Source organism: Bubalus bubalis, chromosome 1, assembly GCF_019923935.1.
Source record: "Bubalus bubalis isolate 160015118507 breed Murrah chromosome 1, NDDB_SH_1, whole genome shotgun sequence".
NCBI classification, from domain to species: domain Eukaryota; kingdom Metazoa; phylum Chordata; class Mammalia; order Artiodactyla; family Bovidae; genus Bubalus; species Bubalus bubalis.
This window is the reverse complement of record NC_059157.1, coordinates 191865481-191886691: the sequence shown is the minus strand read 5'-3', so window position 1 is coordinate 191886691 and position 21211 is coordinate 191865481. Positions and strand designations below refer to the sequence as shown.

General features: G+C 45.2%; 1 protein-coding gene across 6 annotated transcripts in view; it reads left to right on the top strand.

Annotated features, from left to right (window-relative positions):
- The window catches only part of RUNX1 (RUNX family transcription factor 1), a 274888-nt gene that overhangs the window by 162622 nt on the left and 91055 nt on the right, over positions 1-21211 (top strand). For 3 of the 6 annotated variants that reach the window (XM_025293398.3, XM_006071987.4, XM_006071985.4), the window contains exons 3-5: positions 8079-8117; positions 14143-14396; positions 20914-21070. In XM_025293398.3, coding sequence (XP_025149183.1) covers positions 8079-8117; positions 14143-14396; positions 20914-21070 — 450 coding nt within the window. Of the gene's footprint in view, positions 1-8078; positions 8118-12510; positions 14397-20913; positions 21071-21211 lie in introns of those variants that run through there. The other 3 variants (XM_025293413.3, XM_006071986.4, XM_025293429.3) reach the window with 2 other exon arrangements.

Here is a 21211-nt window from a genome sequence, read left to right as displayed (position 1 = left end):
CTGGAAAAGCTTGTCCACAGCTCTCATTTTTCAGAGGAGGAAACTGAGGCCAGCACAAAGGGACCAATCAAACAGACCTATAGTTAACCCCCAACCCTCCTCCCTGTGTCGAGCAGTTCAAGAACCAAACTGACTCACCTAGCTATTTTTAAACATAAATGATGCAGAAGGAAAAGAGTCAGACCTTCCCTTGTCATAACTGCCCCAGTGAGAGAGTAAAGATAAATTATAAACACAAAGAATAAAATAAAGTGCTTGCTTTGGGGAGGAGAGTTCCCTGTTGAAGGAACCCTAGGAAATGATAACTGAAATTCCTAAATATTCATTCAGACCTTCTCATTTATTTTTCTTTCCTCAACTTGGGAAACTTGTTCTTTGTTTATTTTTAGTTTCTTTTGGGTTCTTTTGTTTGTTTTTATTTTACTTTTATTGGAGTATAGTTGATTTATAATGTGTTAGTTTCAGGTATACAGAAAACTGAATCAGGTATTTTTTTAAAAATCCACTTGTTTTTTAGATTCTTTTCCAGTATAGGTCATTACAGAGTATTGAGTAGAGTTTCCTGTGCTATACAACAAGTTATTTAATATTTAGTAATGTGTATATATCAATCCCAATCTCCAATTTATTCCTTCCCCTACCCCATCCCCTAGTAACCATAAATTTGTAGAAAATTTGTATTTTGTTTCTAATTCATAGTGGCAGAAATGGTTTTAAATATATTAATTAAAATGTCTAAAGCAGACTCTAAAAGCAATGTTTTTTTAATAGAAGCTACTTCTGTGATCTGCTAGAAAACTTGGCTGCTGTAACATTCCCCAGTTAGGGGACTCAGAGCCATAGAAAAGTGTGTACACTCAAGAGTGTTTCTCAAGAGCAGCAGACTTTGAGAAGCTCCTAGACACTTGGGTACTTTCCATAGTGCTTGGATGGGGGAATCACTCCGAGAACTAATTTTATGTGTCACAACTGGTTTCTCAGCCTTTCATTAAAACAGCCAAAGAAAATGATAGTGAAGGACAGGGAAGCCTGGTGTGCAGCAGTCCACAGGGTCAACAAAGAGTGGAACATGACTGAGCGACTGAACAACAAGAGCAAAGAGAGTGTGGGGGAGACTGAGGTCCCGTCCAACCCACAACACCACGGGGTGGAAACCGGGGGTGCTGGCTCTTAAGAGATGCTTAGACCTTCAAAGATTCCAACAGCCCCCAAGGAACCAAAGCAACGAGGCCAGACCTGTATTTTCTGTTACAAACCTGGCTCCATATTTCTTCTTTGTTGATGCTTCTGAGAACTAGAAGAAAAACATAACTGAGGCCAGGAACTGACTCACCACTGATGGGAACTCATTATTTAAACTGGAAGATGGCTTCCAAATTGATATCTTGGGTGGTTTTGTTTTGTTTTAAAATCTATATGCAGTATTTCAAAATAAACCTGTTTATTTGCTGTTGTTCAGTCACTAAGTCATGTCTAACTCTTTGCGAGCCCACGGACTGTAGCACGCTAAGCTTCCCTGTCCTCCACTATCTCCCAGAGTTTGCTCAAACTCATGTCCATTGAGTTGGTGATGCCATCTAACCATCTCATTCTTTGCTGCTCCCTTCTCCTTTTGCCTTCAATCTTTCCCAGCATCAGGGTCTTTTCCAATGAGTCAGCTCTTCCCATCATGTGGCCAAAGCATTGGAGCTTCAGCTTCAGCGTCAGTCCTTCCAATGAATATTCAGGGTTGATTTCCTTTAGGATTGACTGGTTTGATCTCCTTGCAGTCCAAGGGACTCTCAAGAGTCTTCTCCAGCACTACAATTTGAAAGCATTGATTCTTCAGCACTCAGCCACTATTTGAGAATATCCCTCAATCACTTTGTAGTTCTGTTTTGAAGTCATGGGCTGGTAAACATAAAACCTCTTGTTCTAATACATGCTGCCTGTACGAATTTCATAGAGCACAAGGGTGTTGGAAAAGAAAGGGTCAAGAGATTCTTTAGTAGTATTCTTTCAGAGTCGAAGAAGCCAAAGCATATTGTATAGGCTGTGCCATCAGTGGCTGCTAAACTTTAAGTGGAAACAAGCGATGCGTGTGAGGTAGACCTGTAGCTCATCCATGGCTGTGAAAATGCATTAGTGGTGATGACAGCGGCCCCTAACCTTCGAAGCTTAGTAGTTTTCACCGGGTATGTGTGTGTCCTTATGATACAGCCAATCAAGTGATGCTATAATAAAATCCTGAACTTCACTTCAGGACAGCTCAGAGGGAAAATACGAGTCCAGAAAGATGCATTACTTAATGGCCTTTGCTAATAGCAGGTTATAAACAGGGCTTGCTTGAGCACAAGCTGAATAGCAGCAAAACTGCTCTTCAGAGGGAATTGTGTTTTGAGTGGTCACCCTTGAACTGCACGGTCTAATACAGTAGCCGCTAGCCTTGTGACATTTGAGGGCTTGAAACACAGCTAGACTGGACTGAGATACACTGTGAATGCAAAATACATAGAGGAATTTGAAAACTTACTAAAAGAAAAATAATGCAAAATATCTTATGAACGACGTTAATATTGATTACATGTTGAAATTGTTTGGGCTGTACTAAGTTAAATTTATTATTAAAATTAATTTCACCCATTTCTCTTTACTTTCTTCATGTGGTTATTAGACCATGTTACATTACATATATGGCTCATATTACATTTCTAGTGGACAGTGCTGCTCTAGAATAAGAGAGATGCCCACAGAGTGTCAAGGCAAATTGTCAAGAGCTAGTAATGAAGTTTGAGTGACAACGACATCATGATGCGAATCTTGCAAGGTGGTTGAATTGGCTGGCTATGACTGACAATCCAGGGGCAAACTGGCCAATAACTGCATCTCAGTTTCTTCATCTGTAAAATGAAGCGAATAGTGGTGGACTGTTTACTGCTAGAAAGCTAAATGGAATAATGCATGTCAAGACTTTAGTGTGAGGTTTGATGCCCTGATCAAAGGGAGCTTCAGTAATTATGATTGCCTTGGGCAACTCCAGCGGCTGTGACAGAATACTGTCGACTGGGCGGCTTACACGACAGAACATTATTTCTTACAGTTCTGGCAGCTGCAGGTCCGTGATCAGAATGCCAGCATGGTTGGGTTCTGGGGAGAACTTTCTTCCTGGCTTGTTTTAATACTTGGCTGCCTTCTTGCTGTGTGCTTATATGACAGGGAGAGGGAGAGAGAAAGGCTCCAGTCTCTGCTTACAAGGGCATTAAGTCCATCGTGAGCACCCCACCCACATGACCTTGTTTAAACCTGATGACCTCCTAAAGGCCTCACCTGTTAAGACCATCACATTAGGGTTTAGGGCTTCAACATATGAGTTTGGAGGCAGGGTGGACACAGACATTCAGTCCATCGCATTCATATAACCCTGTGTACGAGACAGCAAAAGAGACACTGATGTATAGAACAGTCTTATGGACTCTGTGGGAGAGGGAGAGGGTGGGAAGATTTGGGAGAATGGCATTAAAACATGTAAAATATCATGTATGAAATGAGTTGCCAGTCCAGGTTCGATGCACGATACTGGATGCTTGGGGCTGGTGCACTGGGACGACCCAGAGGGATGGTATGGGGAGGGAAGAGGGAAGAGGGTTTAGGATGGGGAACACATGTATACCTGTGGCGGATTCATTTTGATATTTGGCAAAACTAATACAATTATGTAAAGTTTAAAAATAAAATAAAATTAAAAAAAAAGTCCAATCCGAGAGAGATTTCACGTCGATTTGCAATTTGTTTACAAACACCTTTTCGACACTGCAGTCTAGTGGGTGCTGGGCACCGTTTTTGCTGGATACTGAGCAGCTGGCCTTGCCAGCTCTGAGTGGGGTCCTTGAACCAGGAGCAGCGGCATCACAGAGAGCCTGCTGGGAATACAGGACCTCAGTCACCACCCCACCCCCAAACCTATTGAATCAGGGTCTGCACTTGACCTGGTCCCCAGAGGCTTGGGGTACACATTGCTTACACGGGGCTGTCTAGGATTTGAAGAGGAGGGAACCTCCCTGGCAAAGTGTTCAGACCCTAGTGTTTATGTGTTTGTGTGGGGCTGAGGATGAAATCAGAAGAGAATGAGACAGTTACAGGGTTGGCTTGACGGAGGCCAATACAAGACACCCTTGTCCTCCCGTGATCCAGAACCAACTGTGAGGCAAGCAAACAAGCGGAGCAGACATAGGTCAAACTATCAGCCTTATCACAGACAGGACTTTTGGAGAACAGGGACTTAGGTATGTGGCTTCCTGCCCCAGAACCCCAGAAACAGAGACTCATAAGGATGCAGGCGGTGTCTCCCCAAAACAATAAGAGGAGGGGAAGGCGTGCTTGGTGTGCTACTTTCCTATTGCGGCCAAACTAGCAAATTATCACCAACTTTGCAGCTTACACAACACTGGTTCCTCCTGTTTATTCTACCAGCATCTTGTCCTGTCCATTCCAAGCTGACTGCTGATGTCCACCTCCAACCCATCGTCATTGGTCCTGACTGCTCCTAATGGCACGTGGGCGGGAAATGAGGGAAGATCCCTCCCTCTCCCTCACTTCAGTCCCTCCTTTTGTGTCCCCATTTTTTTCACCTAAATGCTCACGAGTCTTGGTTGGCAAGGTTATAGCTCATCTGCTCCTTCTTTACTCTGTCTAATTCACCTATCCACCTCTGATAGATTTATTCTCCTAAAATACATCTCCATTGTGTTATTTCCCAGATTTCCAGGCTCTGAGAGAACCCGCTGCCCTCACACTGAAGTTCAGGTTGCTTTAGCTTGTGTAAGCTGCCTCTGACCTGTCTGTGTTTGTGTCTGCCAGCACTGTGTCACCTACGAACTGCCACACCCCAACCTGATCCCCAACTTACGCCCCAACTATTCTGTGAGTCTGTGTCATAACTTCATCCGTGCCTCTCTCATGCTCATCCTTCTGCTTGGAAAGGCTTCTCTCCCAACCCCCCAGGCACCCCCAAGCTTTACTGACCACCTGGTGGAAATCTACATGACCTCCAAGAGTCAAATCAATATCATCTCTAACCAAGAATCGGGTCTTTTCAAAGCCCACCAGGTGGTGTCAATCCCTGTGCGTCCTTCCTCCAGCTTCCTGGACTTTACACACGTGTTCATCAGCTGCTTGATACTCCACAGCTTCCACTTCTTGGCCAAAGGGACCTTGACCTGCTCTCAAACTTTGTAGATGGCCGGAAATAACCTCGGAATATGAATCCTAAATACTTGGTGATTCTGCTCAGCAAAGAATTTCAGGGCTATTTTCTAATAGAGACCTTGAGACAAGGGAGGATAAAAGTCAAAGATGAGATCAGAGTTTAATCATTCAGAAGGCTAAAAAGGACACTGATAAAAATACATAGTTGTGGTCAAAAAGAAACAGTTCATCACGTATGTAGACCCAGATGTGGGGATGAGAATGTGCGCGTGTCCACAGAGATCAAGAGCGAAGTAACTTTAGGCAGATTTCCTAAACTCTCCAAGTGTAAGGTTTCTAGTCTGTAAAATGGGAATGGGAATGGTGGTGTTGCAAGGAATAAATCGGGCAAGGTAAGCTTTTTGGCTGTGGCCTGGCATACAGCAGCCATGGCGAGACGGAAAGCGAACACTGGCCAAAGTCAGCTCTTACTGTTGTGAATACCCAGGACCTGTCTTCTCTTACAGTTCAGGTTCTAGCATCATTAACAACTCCTTGGGCAAATCATTTCAAATTCCTACAGGTGTGACTTCAGGTACAGACACCCGCCTCCTCTCTCTCCCCTCTTACCCCCCAACTTAATGATGCATGCTGTCTCCTTGAAGCTACTGACACAGGACAAACAAAAAAAGCTCTCAACAGACCACTGCACACCTTTCAAAATCCTCTCACTTCTGCCAATCAAAAAAATCTTCTGCCAAAAAAAAATCTTGGCTCTTTTCTCAGAATCATTGAAATATTAGGTGTGTAGACAAAACACTTGCCTTTCCACTCTGCTTCTCCTATTTCTCAGTCTCAGACATGGAAAGGCTTCTCAGGGTCTCAGGAGAGAATTTCCAGGGTGGTTAATTCTGTTAGGTCTCTTTAGCATAAACTCAGCTGTCTGCTCAATCTTACTGCTGGGAATTTCCCCTGACCCCCATGCCTATTAAAACTAAATTTACTAACTTCAGGGTGTATTTGTTATTTTCTGCCTTAGCATTCACTATTAGTGCAAATAACACTTTCTCTGCTCTGTTTTTAAAAAAATTTTATGGAGTCATTTTATGTACTTGTAAAACACAATTCTGTGTGTATGTGTCTTTAAGAAGGCTCTTTTGAGAATTTTATTGTTGTTTAGTTGCTTAGTCGTGTCCAACTCTTTGCAACCCTACGGACTCTAGCTGTCAGGCTCTTCTGTCCATGGGATTTCCCAGGCAAGACTACTTTAGTGGATTACAATTTCCTTCTCCAGGGTATCTTCCTAACCCAGGGATCGAACCCACGTCTCCTGCATTGGCAGGTGGATTCTTTAACACTGAGCCACCAGGGAAGCCTCCTTTGAGACTATACATACTTAATTCCTTTCATTTTTCATCACAGGGCAGTCCTTCAGAACCCCTTATTATGTAAGTTGCCCTTTTTGCTTAGCAAAACCATAAAACTAAGGAGCTGAAAATCTTGTTCTCCTGCCTATTTAAACAGCATCTGGAAATCTGAAATAATTACCTCCTTTCTTAAAGGTTTTATTTAAGCAATATTATACTAATATTGTGCAGTGGAGTTGAAAGCTCTAGGTCTGCAGTATTTGAAATGTTCAGATCTTAAGGCTTTGAAAAATGCTGTTTCCTCCATGTTAATCATTCAGTTCTGACCATTATCCATAACAAGGCTGATGAAATCATTTCAGATTCAGAACATTATACATAGATATTCAAGGGAAAGAGAAATAGCTTCATATGGCTTTACTTAATGAATTTACCTGTGACTTTACCTGTAACTGTACTTGCAGGAGTATATAGTAAGTGATCCATATGTGGAAATTATCATGACAATTATTTTAACAATTGATATCATCTGTCACTTTAAGAATGAAAGCTTTCAGTATAAGCAATCTGCCCTCCTAGCAAAGGGAAAGAAAGGAAATCAAGTGGGAAGAAAATATTTGTAAAATATCTCATCATTGGAAGTAAATGATTATAATGTTTGTTTACTAGTTTCTTTTAGAAGATATATTCCAAATTGTTATTTTTATTACTTTGAAAACTATTCATATTTTTACTTCTTTGCATTTAGCTTCTAGTATGTCACAGATTTTTTAATGTTTTTGTATTAAGTTAGGGTTTGGGAGCTTTTGTTGTTGTTTGCTTTTCCTTACCTATCAACAATTATTTTTTTTAATTTTTATTCTACATTGGTGTATAGTTGATTTACAATGTTGTGTTAGTTTCAGGTGTACAGCAAAGTGATTCAGTTACACATTCGCATATATCCATTCTTTTTCAGATTCTTTTCCCATATTGCTTATTACAGAATATTGACTAGAGTTCCATACGCTATACAGTAGGTCCCTATTGATTATCTATTTTGTATCTTATAGTGTGTATATGTTAATCCCAAACTCCTAATTTATACCCCCCCACCTTTCCCCTTTGGGTTTGGTTTTCACTTTGAATTGTGATCCATCCCTACATTATCCAAATGTATTTTTAACATTCATGAAATAAATCACATTTGCATCCCATACAGAGCTTTAAAGAGGTGATTCTATGAATGATAAAGACCTTAGTATTAGCTAGCGATGGGAGACATTGGTAGAAGGTACATAAAAACCATATGCACATGTAACAGTTCATTTTTTATATGAGGATTTACTGTTTTAAGTTATTTTTGACCCAAAGCTGGACAATATGCTATAAAAATCTCCAGTGCTAAAAAGTGTGAGAGGCAACAAGCTCCCCAAAAAATGAGAGAGGGGATTTAGTTTTCACACTGGCATTGGTTCCAATTACAATTAATCAACTTCAGTAAATTTGGTGTTTGCTGTCAATATATTCACACAATTATTTTTATTTTCCTATTTTCTACTCTTTCAGAATGTGTTCACGGAATGAATCCATCTAGAGACGTTCACGGTATGTTAGATTCCAAATTATATTCTTTACATGCATATTCATATATGCATATATATGACATTTTATCCATGTATCTCTATTAACCCAAATAATCAAGACATTTTTTTTTTGCTGATTCAAATATATTTAAAAGCTGTTTTCCATATTGTAAATGTCAAACATATAAAACATTCCAATGAAACCTTAAATGATACCCTCGGTTCTACAGCATTTACCACAGGTGCATTGTGCTGTTATTAAATGACTCTATATGACTCGCTCTAAAAAAAAAAAAAAAGCTTGGCTTCTATGTGTTATAACTTTATTACTTTTGCTATAGCAGTGCTAATGTAAAATTTTTATGAGCAAAATGCTTACTAAGCATCCCTAACTTTTAAAAAGATTAATTTAAATTCTTTCTCAGTTTGTTACTTGTGAGTTGTAAATTGATTTACAAAGTTAGTGAAATAGTCATATTTCAACCACAGAATCCCATGGAAACATTCACACAGAGGAAGGATGTAGTGAAAAAATGAAGGAATCTGGTCCCCCAAAGTAATTATATTTCAAAAGTGAAATCATCTCAAATCCACTGGGAGAAAGGGATGTTTAATTATTTAAATTCCAATGTTGAAAACCCGGACAATCTGTATTATACATACATTTACATGTATGTTATTCTCCATCAAAATTGTTCTCATTTCCTGTGCCATTAGTACCAACTAATGTGATCCACCTCTAGAAAAATACATTCTCTGCTTTTTATTTTCATTAAAATGGTCACTGAAAACAGAAATAATTCTTTTAGAAATGTTACATTTTTAGGAATGTAATTTTAGAAATATATTACAGAGGGGATTCTAAGAGAATGGTTGAGATTCTTATTTTTGAGAGCGTTTTGAAAGAGTAAAAAATGTGTAATATTTAAATGTTTTCTGAGACTCCCATCATTATATATTTACCTAAAGTTGTAGGAAAAAACATGTCAACAAGCTGTTTTCCAGTGAAATTGTTTTATTTTCCCCTTCCAGCTAAGCAAATACTGATTTTTCAATTCACTGTGAAAACTCACGTTTCATTCAATCAACTAGGAGCCTTTTGGAAATTTCCCCCATGCAGCAAATTTGGAAGAAGCTGTCACATAGCATCCATCCGCCCAACATATTGCTTCGTTGTAATTTTTGCACTGGATTATGACAAAAGCAAATATTAGTATTATTCCAGGGGAACACTACGAGTGTATACAGAAATGTTTCCTTTCCTTTTCTGTTAGAGAAGCAAGGGAAGGGAAATTCTATAGCGCCGCTTAAATGAGCGCTCCTGGTGGAAAAAGAGTACATTCAACTCCATACTCTATATGTACAAAGCCCTTTAGATTAAGGGGTTCGGGATACCCCCTTAGTTGAGTCCCAGGCTGCCAGCTTTCCATTCATTTTAGTTCCTCGATAAGGAGGGGCGGTGTGTTTTATTGCTGGGTTTCAAGCCTGCACCCCGTTAGCGCAGTTACAGCCTGCGCAAGGTCCTGAGAACCCCAAATGCCCGGCGGCCCCACTCAAATAAAATCAGCAGCAGCTTTCCTTGCTGCTATTGTCCTTGTCGGAGTTCGAACTCGGGATTTACTGGTTGAGATTCTGAGCTAAACAGCGTCTGAACCGGGTGCATCTATCGCTAATCCTCTTCTCTTACTAAGGAAACCTGAGTCCCACCTGGAAGACCGCGTTGCGTGGGGCGCCCGCGGCCCCTCGCAGGGTTGAGGGTTTCAGGCAAACGGTCGCAGCCCCAGAGGAGCTTTCTCTGAGCTTTCCGAGCAGGCGGCTTATCCCCCACCCCTCGACTGCTACATCCTTGGAGGCAAAGCCCATTTTTGCCTCCACCACACTCTTTAGTCCCCCCAGACCCGGTCCTAGGGGGTCTATGGGGATGCACTCGATCGGCTCCTGAGGAAATACACTCGAGCCCAAGCAGAAAGATTTCACTCGGCCCGAACTCGCCTCTAGAGCGGGCAGCGTCGAGCTCGGGCGCAGAAGAGAGACTGTGTGGCCCCGGGGCTCCGGCGCAGACGGTGTGTGTGTGTGTGTGTGTGTGTGTGTGTGTGTGTGTGTGTGTGTGTGTGTGTGTGTGTGTGTGTGTGTGTGTGTGTGTGTGTGTGTGTGTGTGTGTGTGTGTGTGGCGGGGCGGGGGTGTGGGGAATTGTCTGGGGACTGCTCGGTATTTGGGATTGCTCGGCCCGGGTGGAGAGAAGACGGTTAGGGGAGAGGGGTCTTTACACCTGCAATGTCTGAAATGAGGCTTCTTCACAAATCACTTTTAAAGAAAAGTACAAGGGCGTTTTCTGAGACTCCCCTCAACTCCCAGACCCATTAAACAAAATACAGCTGAATACTGGAAGTTCCGGAATGTCCCAGGTTTTTTGGAGCGAGAGGAGCGAGGGGATGGGCGCACCAGGCGAGACGCGGGGCCGGAAGGAGGGGGCCTGGCCACAGGGCGCCCGGGACGCCCGCAGCCCCTACGGCTTGGGACCAGCAGATGGTGGGACGGCCAAGGGATTTCGGGAAAAAAAGACCCCGATACGCGCGGGTCGGGACAGCCGGGACCTCTGCCCGAAGGTTCCCCTGCTGCCCTCCCGGCCGTTGGGATAGCGGGGCGGGGGGCGGAACCGGGCCGCGCAGGCAGGATCCGGCTGCCGTTTCTCCTTTCGCTTCTTCCCCAGCTGAAGTTCCTACCGGAGACCCAAAGGCCGCCCGAAGGACGGAGCAACAGCCGCGCCGTCGGGGGCGTTCCCCGGCGCGCGGGCCGGCCGCCGGGCGCCTGCTGCCCCCTGGCGCCCGCGCCGCGCCGCCCGGCCTCTCCGGGCCTGGGGCGAGGGAAGCGGCCGCGGCGCCCGGAAAGGCCTCCGCGGGCTGGCCCGCCACGGCCCCCGCCTCTGGCAGGCCCCTTGGCGCTGGAGCCCTGGGGAACCCGGAGCGGCGGCAGCGGCAGTGCTCCGGCACCCCCAAATCGCGCGTCGGCAGGGGGAACCAAGGCGGGGGTGGGAAGGGAGAGTCCCCCACCAGGGGGCGGGGGCGAGCGAAGGACCCCCGCCCAGGGCGAAGTCGACGTGGAGGGCTCCGTGCCAGGCGACGGGGGTAGTGGATGAGCGCCCTCCCCCCGAGGGAGGGACCCGGTGGGCTCCGCGTGGAGTGTGTGTGGGGGGGAGCCCCGCAGCCGGGCGGTGGCGCGGAGAGGGGGGGGGACCCGGGGCCCCTCTAAGCTCCGCGAAAATGCCCGCGGCGCCGCTGGGACGCAAGCGGGGGGCATGTTCCTGCCCGCGCGCAGAACCGGGGTGGCTTCAGCTCCCGGGGCGGCTGGCGCGCGCGCGCGCGCGGGCGGGGAACGGAGCCCGGGGGCCGTTTCCGGGGAGCCGGAGGTGGGTGCGGGGCACGAAAGACCTGGGCCCCGCGGGGGAACCCCGCCCGGAGGCTTTCCACTTTCTTTCCAGTCGCTTGTTCTTTGGGGGTGGGGGGTGGGGGTCTTTTCTGAACTACGGAACTCCTTCGCTGGCCGCTAAGCTCAACTCCACCTGAGCGAGGCGCGCCGCGTCAAGACGCAGCGAAAAACACCAAGAAAACAAACCCAGAGAGAAAACTCAACACGCAAAAAGCAGGTCGTGGAGACCGACCACCGTCTGGCCTCAGTAAATGAATCAGCGCCACTTCGCCGCGGCTGCCAACCGGCGCCAAGCGGCTCCCCGGGCTGGGCCCTCAGCCCTTCCCGGCCCCCTCGCGGCCGAATCCCATCCACGTCGGGAAAGCGGAGGCCTTGGGGCCGCCCGGCCCCCAGGTCTCGGGAGCCTAGCGGTGGCCGCTTCATCTATCTCCATGGCTCGCGAGACGCTTCCCTCCGACAGATCTCTGAGACCGGACCATTCGGGGCTCATCGCGCGGCCCGATCACCGGCAGATCTCTGATCCCGGACCATTTTTGGCTCAGCGCGCGGCCTCAGTCCCTCCAGGCCGACCGGCCTTCTGCTCCACCTCCTGGGTCTCCGAACCACGGCAGCCCCCCGCGGCGGGCGGGCGGACTACCGGCCGCGCAAGCCCGCGGGTGTGTAAAGCCGCCGCCGTCCGCACCGGGATGGCGGTCTCAAGCGACCGTGGGCGAGTGTGAGTGTGGGTATGTGGATGCGAGGAGCGCGGCGTGGCCACCGCACTGGCGGTGGACTCTCCACCCCGGCCGTGTACAGTAGCGCGCGGCGGCGGCGGGGGCGCGCGGGCCAATTCCAGGAGCCCGCGGCACCGAGCCGCGCCCTGCCTGATACCGGAAAGGCCTGTGATTGGCCGGCAGCCGCCCCTATGCAAACGAGCTGAGGGAATGGAATTCCTCGGGCCGGGCTTACAGTAAAAGCACGTTCATTTCCAGGCACTCTCATTCATAGAGCCAGCGGGCGCAGGCGGGACGAGCGGCCCGCGGCCGGACCCAGCCAGGGCACCACGCTGCCCGGCCCTGAGCCGGCAGGCACCTCTTGTTGGGGATACTGGGGACGCCACAGGAAAGTCAATCTTTGCCGTTTTTTCTAGAACCGCGTTGGAACTTCGATTTTGATTTTTGTGTGTGGGATTTTTTGTTGTTGTTGTTTTTGCGTTTTCCTACTTTTGAATGAACCGGTTTCTTGGCTGGATGGTTCCATTTCTTTCCTGGGTGTGAACTTTTCTCCGGTTGTGTCCTTTGACAACAGCGGGAGAGAGTGCGCCGGGCTTCGTGGCGAGTGGTGAAGTGGCGCGTGTGCGTGGCAGGGTGTGCGTGCTTGTGTAACTCGAGCCGTCCCGTCTGTTGAGATCTGCGCTGCGGAGCGTTTCTCGCCAGGGCCCGCTCCACCTGCTGCGGTTCCGCGGTGAGTGTGGGTAAATTGGCGCGTCCGGGCAGTTCACCCGGCCGGCGCTGGGGCGACGTTGAAGGAAGCTCGTCTCGCTACTGCCCAAGTCGGGGCTGACTCACCGGAGTCGATGTAGACGGCGGCTGGCTTCCGAAGAGTGCGTGCCTGCGTGCGTCTGACTCCGCTGCAGCTCACCTCCCACCAAACCACAGGATCAGCCACAAACTTAACCAACATCCCCAAACCCGAGTTCTCAGATGTGGAGAGCTGAACCCTGAGTGTCATCGACTTGGATTTTTTTTTTTTTTAAGATCAGCTTTTTCTTTGATAAAGCTTGATTTTCTGAACTGAGCATTTTGCCAGAATGTATTGAAAACATGACAAGTCCTTCTCGCCCAGCCCTTCTTCAACTACTGAAGCCGATTCTCAAAGCTACTTAGAGAGAGAAAAAAAAAAAAAACCTGCAGCGAACATTAATGGGTTTCTGTTGTGTTTAAATTCTCTACAGATTGTATTGTAAATATTTTATAAAGTAGAGCATATGTATATGTTTATATATATGTGCACATACATTAGAAGCAGGACCTTTTGGAAGTCTCAGCTCTCGCTTTTGAGGACCGAAGCCAGTTTTGCATGAATAAAAAGTGGCGCCGTATTTGAAAACACTCGTATATTTTCTGTTGTGTTTGGACTTTAGACAAAACTCACCTGGGGGGAAAAAAAAAAGAAGAACTGACAGGCAATTAACTACTGGAACTTCCAAATCCTGTATTTGCTGGTCCTTCTGCTCTTCGCATAAACAGTTTAGGAAGTGTATGGGGATTTTTACCTCCGGGTACTTCTGTAACAGCCAAAGACTGAAACTTCAAACTCTCAAAGCAAGACTCAGAAGATAGGGTCCCTTGGCACTTGACTTTGGATTCTGGTCGCCCACTTTTTAAAGCACTAAGCGGTCGGTGCCCGGGTCTGAGCGGAGGCCGATCGTCAGAACTAGAACTTTTTCCGCCTTCCTGGACTGTTCGTAACTTAGTCTCCCCCCTCTCCCCCAGCCACCTTGCAGCAATAAAGGCCCCTGAACTTGTATGTTGGTCTCCCGGGAGCTGCTTGCTGAAGATCCGCGCCCCTGTCGCCGTCTGGTAGGAGCTGTTTGCAGGGTCCTAACTCAATCGGCTTGTTGTGATGCGTATCCCCGTAGATGCCAGCACGAGCCGCCGCTTCACGCCGCCTTCCACCGCGCTGAGCCCGGGCAAGATGAGCGAGGCGCTGCCGCTGGGCGCCCCGGACGCCGGCGCCGCCCTAGCCGGCAAGCTGAGGAGCGGCGACCGCAGCATGGTGGACGTGCTGGCCGACCACCCGGGCGAGCTGGTGCGCACCGACAGCCCCAACTTCCTCTGCTCCGTGCTGCCCACGCACTGGCGCTGCAACAAGACCCTGCCCATCGCTTTCAAGGTAACTCGGGCCGGAGCGGGTGGCGGGAGGACAGGCAGAGGCCGGTCGATCGCCGGGGCGATCAGGGAGGGCCGTGGCCAGGCAGGCGGGGCCGGGTTCTAGAAAGGGGCCGGCGCGGAGGCCCGTGGTCCATCCCTCTGCGCTCCGCACACGGGGGATGCTGCGTTGCCGTGGCGACCCTCGGTGGGGCCGGGGGTGGGGCCGATGGTGGAGGGGTCCCGCTTCAGTAGGCCGCCGAGGCCTCCGGGGGATGGTGGAAAAAATTAAGGCTGCCCTCCCCCAAAGACGTCCACGGAGGGCCGGCGGGACCTCCTCCCCGGGCAGCGGTCCTTCGCTTTGATCCAAAGTAGGAAAAGTACCCGGCCGGAACCCAGCCCTTCTGAGGAAGGCATCTGGAAATAAAATTGAGATACTTTGATATACCTTTGGATCCAGGAAAAGAAACTTGACAAGGAAAACTCTCAGGGCTTTTTCCCACATCCACCCCCTCTTTAACAGCACTGTATGAATTAGCAAGTTCAAAGTCCACGGCGGACTCTGTTAAATTTGCAAAAGTTTTCGGAGGAGTGTTTTTTCTGTTGTTTTGTTTTGAGCTTCTAGCCTATTCCTGACAGAAGCCGCAAGTAGCGAATCCTGTTTCTTTTCCGGGAACCCTCTTGAATGTTATCGCCGGTTCACCTAGCTTGAAGCCCCGGGTCAGCGAAAGGAGGCATAGCGGGCTGCCGTGAGCCTGGGGGTCTCATCCGCCTGCTTTGCTGTTTGAGGGGAGGGGGACGGTGACGTGGACCAGGAAACTTCAGCCTTTTAATTTCAGAGGTCCGCGTTCACTTTTCACCCCTCATCTTGCGCTAGCTTTCAGCTGTCTTGAAAAACCTTGGCCTTCAAAGGGGCTATATAAACAACCCCGGGCGTTTTTAAACAACCGTCCCACCACCCCTGGCAGCAAACAGAAGACGTTTCATTTCGGCGGTAGGGATTCAGTTCTTCTGTCTTGGGTGGGTTGAAGAAGGGGCAGCTTTTTAAATACAATCAGTGCTGTCGTTTCCTGTTCTTTTAAAGGGGCTAAGGCGGGCAAGGGGTGGGGGGTGGAAGCTATAAAGATCATCCACTCTTTTTTTTCTTAAAAAAAAAAAAAAATCTGGCTGCATAATTGTCCTCTTTAAGGGGAGATTAAAGTTTTTTATGGTTCCAAGCCTGGGATGGATTTCTAGCTAGTTACAATGAATAAATGTTCACTTTTTAAAACACAAGTTAACTATCGGAGTTCTTTATTTTTACGCTTTAGACACCTTCCAAACTTAGATTATGGTTTTTAAAACAAACAAACAAACAAACAAAAAGTGCAGTTGGCTGCCTGTATAGAGTTGCCTCAATTTTCTGAAAGAAGGAGTTTTTGAGGAGGATAGAAAGGACGATAAGTCTGAGCAGCTGCTGGACTCTTTCCTGTCTCTTCCTCCACCTCTGCAGATTTGGGTTGGGAGCCCATTTCAATTTTAAATCACTCTAATCCCTGTATATAAACAGACTCAGCAGGCAGACCTCCTCGGCTCTGACAGGGATGGGCCCCGGGTCACTTGCAGATAAGTGCAGAGGGGAGGAGACAGGCTGATAATCAACCCGAGGGTCCTTTAAACCAAGTGCTACAGACACACCACGGGAGTGTGGGTTCTCAGAGATCTGTGGCTTCCTTTGGGCTAAGTCATAGTCTCCTCGGCTAGGGAACCCACACCCCAAATACTAACTGATTAAGAATCTGAAGGAGTTAGGGCCAGGTCATTTCTCAAGCCACCTCATGAAAGTATTTCGTTCTAAAAATAATGGAAAAAAAGGGGGAAAAAATCACGTAAATTGCTTTCCTGAGCCGTCAGGGAATTCCCTTTAGCAGAAATCTTAATAACCCTAGAGGTTTCCTTTTTAAAATGACTTCTGACAATTCACTGTTTTAAAAAGATCTGTTTTACTGAATGATCATTTCTAGGTTCAAGATCAAGGTATAAACCTCTTGAAAAAAGTTAAAGTGGATCTTGACAACTTTGGGGGCAAAGGAAAGGACAGTAGAGGGATCAGGCCGCTTGGTGAACAATCTGTCGACACTCCAGTCCCCAATAAGAGGGGCCTCTTTCTAAAGGAGACCTGCTCACCGCCTAAGGGAAGAAGCAGACAAAACTGCCAGTGAGGGAACAAGCACAAAGATTAGGAATAAAGCAAGCTAAACTTTTGTATCCCTGACTCCACTCTGGACTCATCTTGCACTACTTACCTCCCAAGCACTTGCTATAGAAATTAGTACTTTAGAATTTGGATTTTAAGTAAGCCCCAGACAACCTCTTTAAGAAGGTAAGCACTAAAGAATTACTACGATCCCCCATACTAAGGAGGAGAAAATGTAAAACCATGATAAAGTCTGATGGTATTGATGAGAAGGAGCACTGAAATGATTCTTTAGGCATCTTCTGAATATGTGTAAATCCTCTGCTTTAATCTTTGAAACTAAAGGGAGATTTAAAGGTGTGAGTTTTCCTTAAAATAGATGAAAACCATCCTAATTGCCTATCCTGGGCCCTAAAATATCCCCCACGCCCCCACGTCTCTGGTGAAATTGCCTTTATTTTTTAGCTTAGGAGAGATCCCTATTTTACTACAGAGAAAAGTCTTAAATTTGCTACCTGTTACTCATTAATTACCGAAGCAGTCAAAAAAAGCTGTTCGGATGACTTAGGATGTGTTTTTTAAGACTGTAATATTAAAGTTTATTTAGGCCCTGGTACACCAGAGTCCGAAGGCATAAACATACCTTCAGCAAGTTGAGAGGCCTTGGACGCTGATAGTAATATTCTTTTCATAAGAAAGAAGTAACGTTTCTGTTGGTGAGATCATGGTCTCCTAGCTATGCAGTAAATGTCATCTCAGTTGAATGCTAAGTTCCACCCCTCAGCTTTCTTTAAAACACTGGAAATTTAAGGGATTTGAAATAAATGAATTGTGACTATAATTTCAGCCTAACTAGAGTTGGTTTAAAATGCCAGTTTCAGCTGTGAACAAGCTGACCAAGAGCAGTGTGGGGAGGTTCTGTAATATAGAAGAGGCTTGATATTTTGCCCAACTTCCTGATACTTTAAAAACAGAGAAGTTAAAAAAAAAAAAAAAAAAAAAGATATCCTTTGGCCAGCAAGTCTCTTCTTGTCTGTTTGGTCTGTGTTAAAATGTAAACGTTTGTGTTTCCTTACCTATTGTTTATAGCTTTTCATTCCAGTTGTTTCTTTTATTCTGTTTCAAGTTAGGTTTAAAAAAAAATTCTCTGCATATTGCCTATCAGTGATAATATCTATATCAAATTAACAGAAATGTTAGTTTTTAAGTTAAAAATATTTTTCTAGTCTAAGAATGCTTGCTAACAATTAGACGCTATTCTTTATTAATGTAATTTTCCTGGATTTAATTCTTTCCCTCCTCCTCACCAAGAAAAATCTATAAAAGGCCAAGTAAATGATCTTTGAGCCCCGAAATATCTTTGACTCCTGCTTCAGTTTGAAAAAAGGGAAAAGGAGATAAACTCCTAATTTCTTTAGTCTTAAATTCCAGCATCAACAACTTTTTCTTGTTTAGCCACCATGATTATTTTACTCTGTATTTTTGTTTGGTGACTTCCTCATGAATTTGCCACATTACTGATGAGGATAGTTTGGAAAGATGAGTGAGGCACAGAAATGGAGCACTATGAGAGGGGCCAGTGGAAGGAAGGTGATTTAGAATACATTTTGGTAGTTATAAAACAAGATTTATTTATTTTAAGCTCTTTAACCAACAATGAGTTATTCAGTTTGAAAACCATGCAGTTGATCCGGTCCCTGTATACTTACTTACTGAATGTGGAATTAAAACAGAGACGCCAGGTCATTACAGAGAGATGGGGATGAGGAAGTAAAAATATGTTTTCAAGGAGGACATTTCAACATTGTGCGCTAATTTTACAGAGGGAAGTGAAAACAGTTGGGGGGGAAAACAGACTGGGGGTGGATTTTTAAGAGACTGAAAAGAGCAGAATAAAGCAAGTCTATTTCATGGCAATAGAAAAAACGGTAACAAGAACTACATAACTGATCAAGGAGATTTATTTCAATAATGGTTTTGAAACAAAAGGGAATTGTCATATTACTGCTCTTAATTTAACAGCAACAAACATACTTATAATGGGCTCTAACTACCTAATTAGAGGGTGCTTGGGGAAGAAATAGCTGTGCTTTTAAATTTCCTTTATAGAAAACATGTCCAACATTTGGATGGAAAGGACTGGAAAGAAAGATAAGAGTGCAAGTTGGATAAAATAGGTGAGGTACATGCCTGCCTATTGCTATAAGAATTGAGTCTCCTGGTACAGTCCTGGGGTCAGAAAGATGCCTACCTCTTATAGTGAGTTGGTTCAATCCCCGTCATAGTCCTTAGAATCCAACAGCTGAAGCGCCCTAGGAAATAAAAGGAATAAACGGTCAACTGGATGACACGAGAAAGGGTGATGACTAAGCAGGCAATGAAGATGAGAATTTAGAGAAACATGGCTTTTCTGTCATACAAGGGGGCCTATGGCAGCCTTATATGCAGACAGAAAAAGAGGACTGAAATATAGGTGTTACCCCTGCAAAAATTATGTATCAAATATTAGGTAAAAATGGGGAAGTGGAAAACAGGAGGAGGAATAACCACCGTGGAATGCTTTATTAACACAACTCAAAAATAAAACCCTATGCCCACTAGCAATGACTCCTAATTCCTCTCTCCCTCAGCCCCCGACAACCAGTCATCTATTTTCTGTCTCTGTAAACGTGCATATTTTAGATTATTCATATAAATGGAATCATACAATATGTGAACCTCTTGTGAATGGCTTCTTTCTCTTAATGTACTGTTTCAAAGGTTCATCTATGTTGTAGCATGTATCAGAACTTTATTCCCTTTTGTGATGAGATAATGTCAATTGTATGGATCTATCACAGTTTTAAAGTCCATTATCAGTTTATGGACATTGGGTTATGGAATACTTTATCTTTGTAATAAATTTATTGTAATAAGTTTAAAAAATATAACATGAAATAACCCCCCAATCGATTATAAAATTGGAATGATGAGCACACATTTCACTAGTGACTGAGAAAATACCAATCAGGGGTATTGCAAGTGATAGATCGTGATCACGAGTAGAACTTATTTTGATTTGAAATTCTACGACCACTTTAGAAAACACAAACAATGGAAATAGTTTTGACCAAGAAAATAGTTTTTAGAAGGATCAAATGTCCATTTCCCAAGAAATGGATACTCCTACATGAAGCATCGTTGGCCATGCGTTTTGCCTTAAAATTCCTGCTTTTTTTAAAAATTACCTAAGTGTCAAAATATTTATTTACTAATTTACTTTACTAGTCCTGATAGGAAATCCATTTCCATTCAGGTACATTGAAGGAATTCTTCTTCAACATCATCTGGGTTTGGAAAAAAATCTCAGTTATCTATCAGGTCCATGTTAAGACATCTCTGGGACTCACAGAATAAAAATGTGTTAAATTTTGCTCCTGAAATCAGAGCAGCACATCAAAGTGAGCACCCCTCTTCTCTGAGGTCTATTGATTTTGTAACTAGTATTATGTTTCTGATGTTTTTCTCTTGCATATTGCAATTCAGTGCTAATGAAAAGCAAGATCATAGAATCAAGTAGGGACAATAAGGATGAACTAATTGTGAAGGGAGAGTATAAGTCATTTAGGAATATTCAGCAATTCAGTGGAAGCAATCAGATTTAATTTTAGCAGAAGTTTAAACACCTCAAAGGCAAAATCAACCCTCTTAGGCCTATTGGTAGAGGTCTGGACAAATGAAAAATGGGTTAGGCTATAAACTTACAAAAAAACAAGACATTGTGTTTCTCAAATATGGAGAATTAAGAAGCAATATTTGTATTCATGAGAAGCCATAGCTTTTCAAAGCCCTTGCTATAGTGAGCCTTATTCCAGCCATGTCCTGTGACCTTATGTGGCTTTATTAGGTGAATGTTTTATGATTTAAATGTCTATAATTTTACATATGTGTGTGTGTGTACGTGCGTGCGTGTACTTAGTCACTCAGTCATGTCCAACTCTTTGCGACCCCATAGACTGTAGCCCATCAGGCTCCTCTGTCCGTGGAATTCTGCAGGCAAGAATGCTGGCGTGTGTTGCCATTCCCTTCTCCAGGGGATCTTCCCCACTCAGAGATCAAACCTAGGACTCCCACACTGCAGGCAGATTCTTTACTGTCTGAGCCACCAAGGAAGCCCGTAATTTTACATAGTGGAATTTAAAGTAAATCTTCCCATTAATAGCTTTTCTGTTGTTTTAATTTACGATATAAGTTATGATTTAGTTTGCTATTCCTTTGCAAACTAAAAAGCATCACAATATCCATTCAGTTTTGGAACAGTTACACAAATGACGTCAAAGTTTCTAACATGCCTGATGTCTGTGTTTGTCCCTTGATGGGTGTTTAGGTGGTGGCTCTGGGGGACGTTCCGGATGGCACTCTGGTGACCGTGATGGCAGGCAATGATGAAAACTACTCAGCTGAACTGAGAAATGCAACTGCGGCCATGAAAAACCAAGTTGCGAGATTCAATGACCTCAGGTTTGTCGGTCGGAGTGGAAGAGGTATGTATCTGTCAGAACTGAACTTGAAACACCCAGTATTTACATGGCAACAAACCCAGATTTCAAAACATCTAGAAGTTTCTGTGATGGGATTCCCTAGAAGCATAGTCATTTCTTCCCATTATTGTTGCTACGTCAACC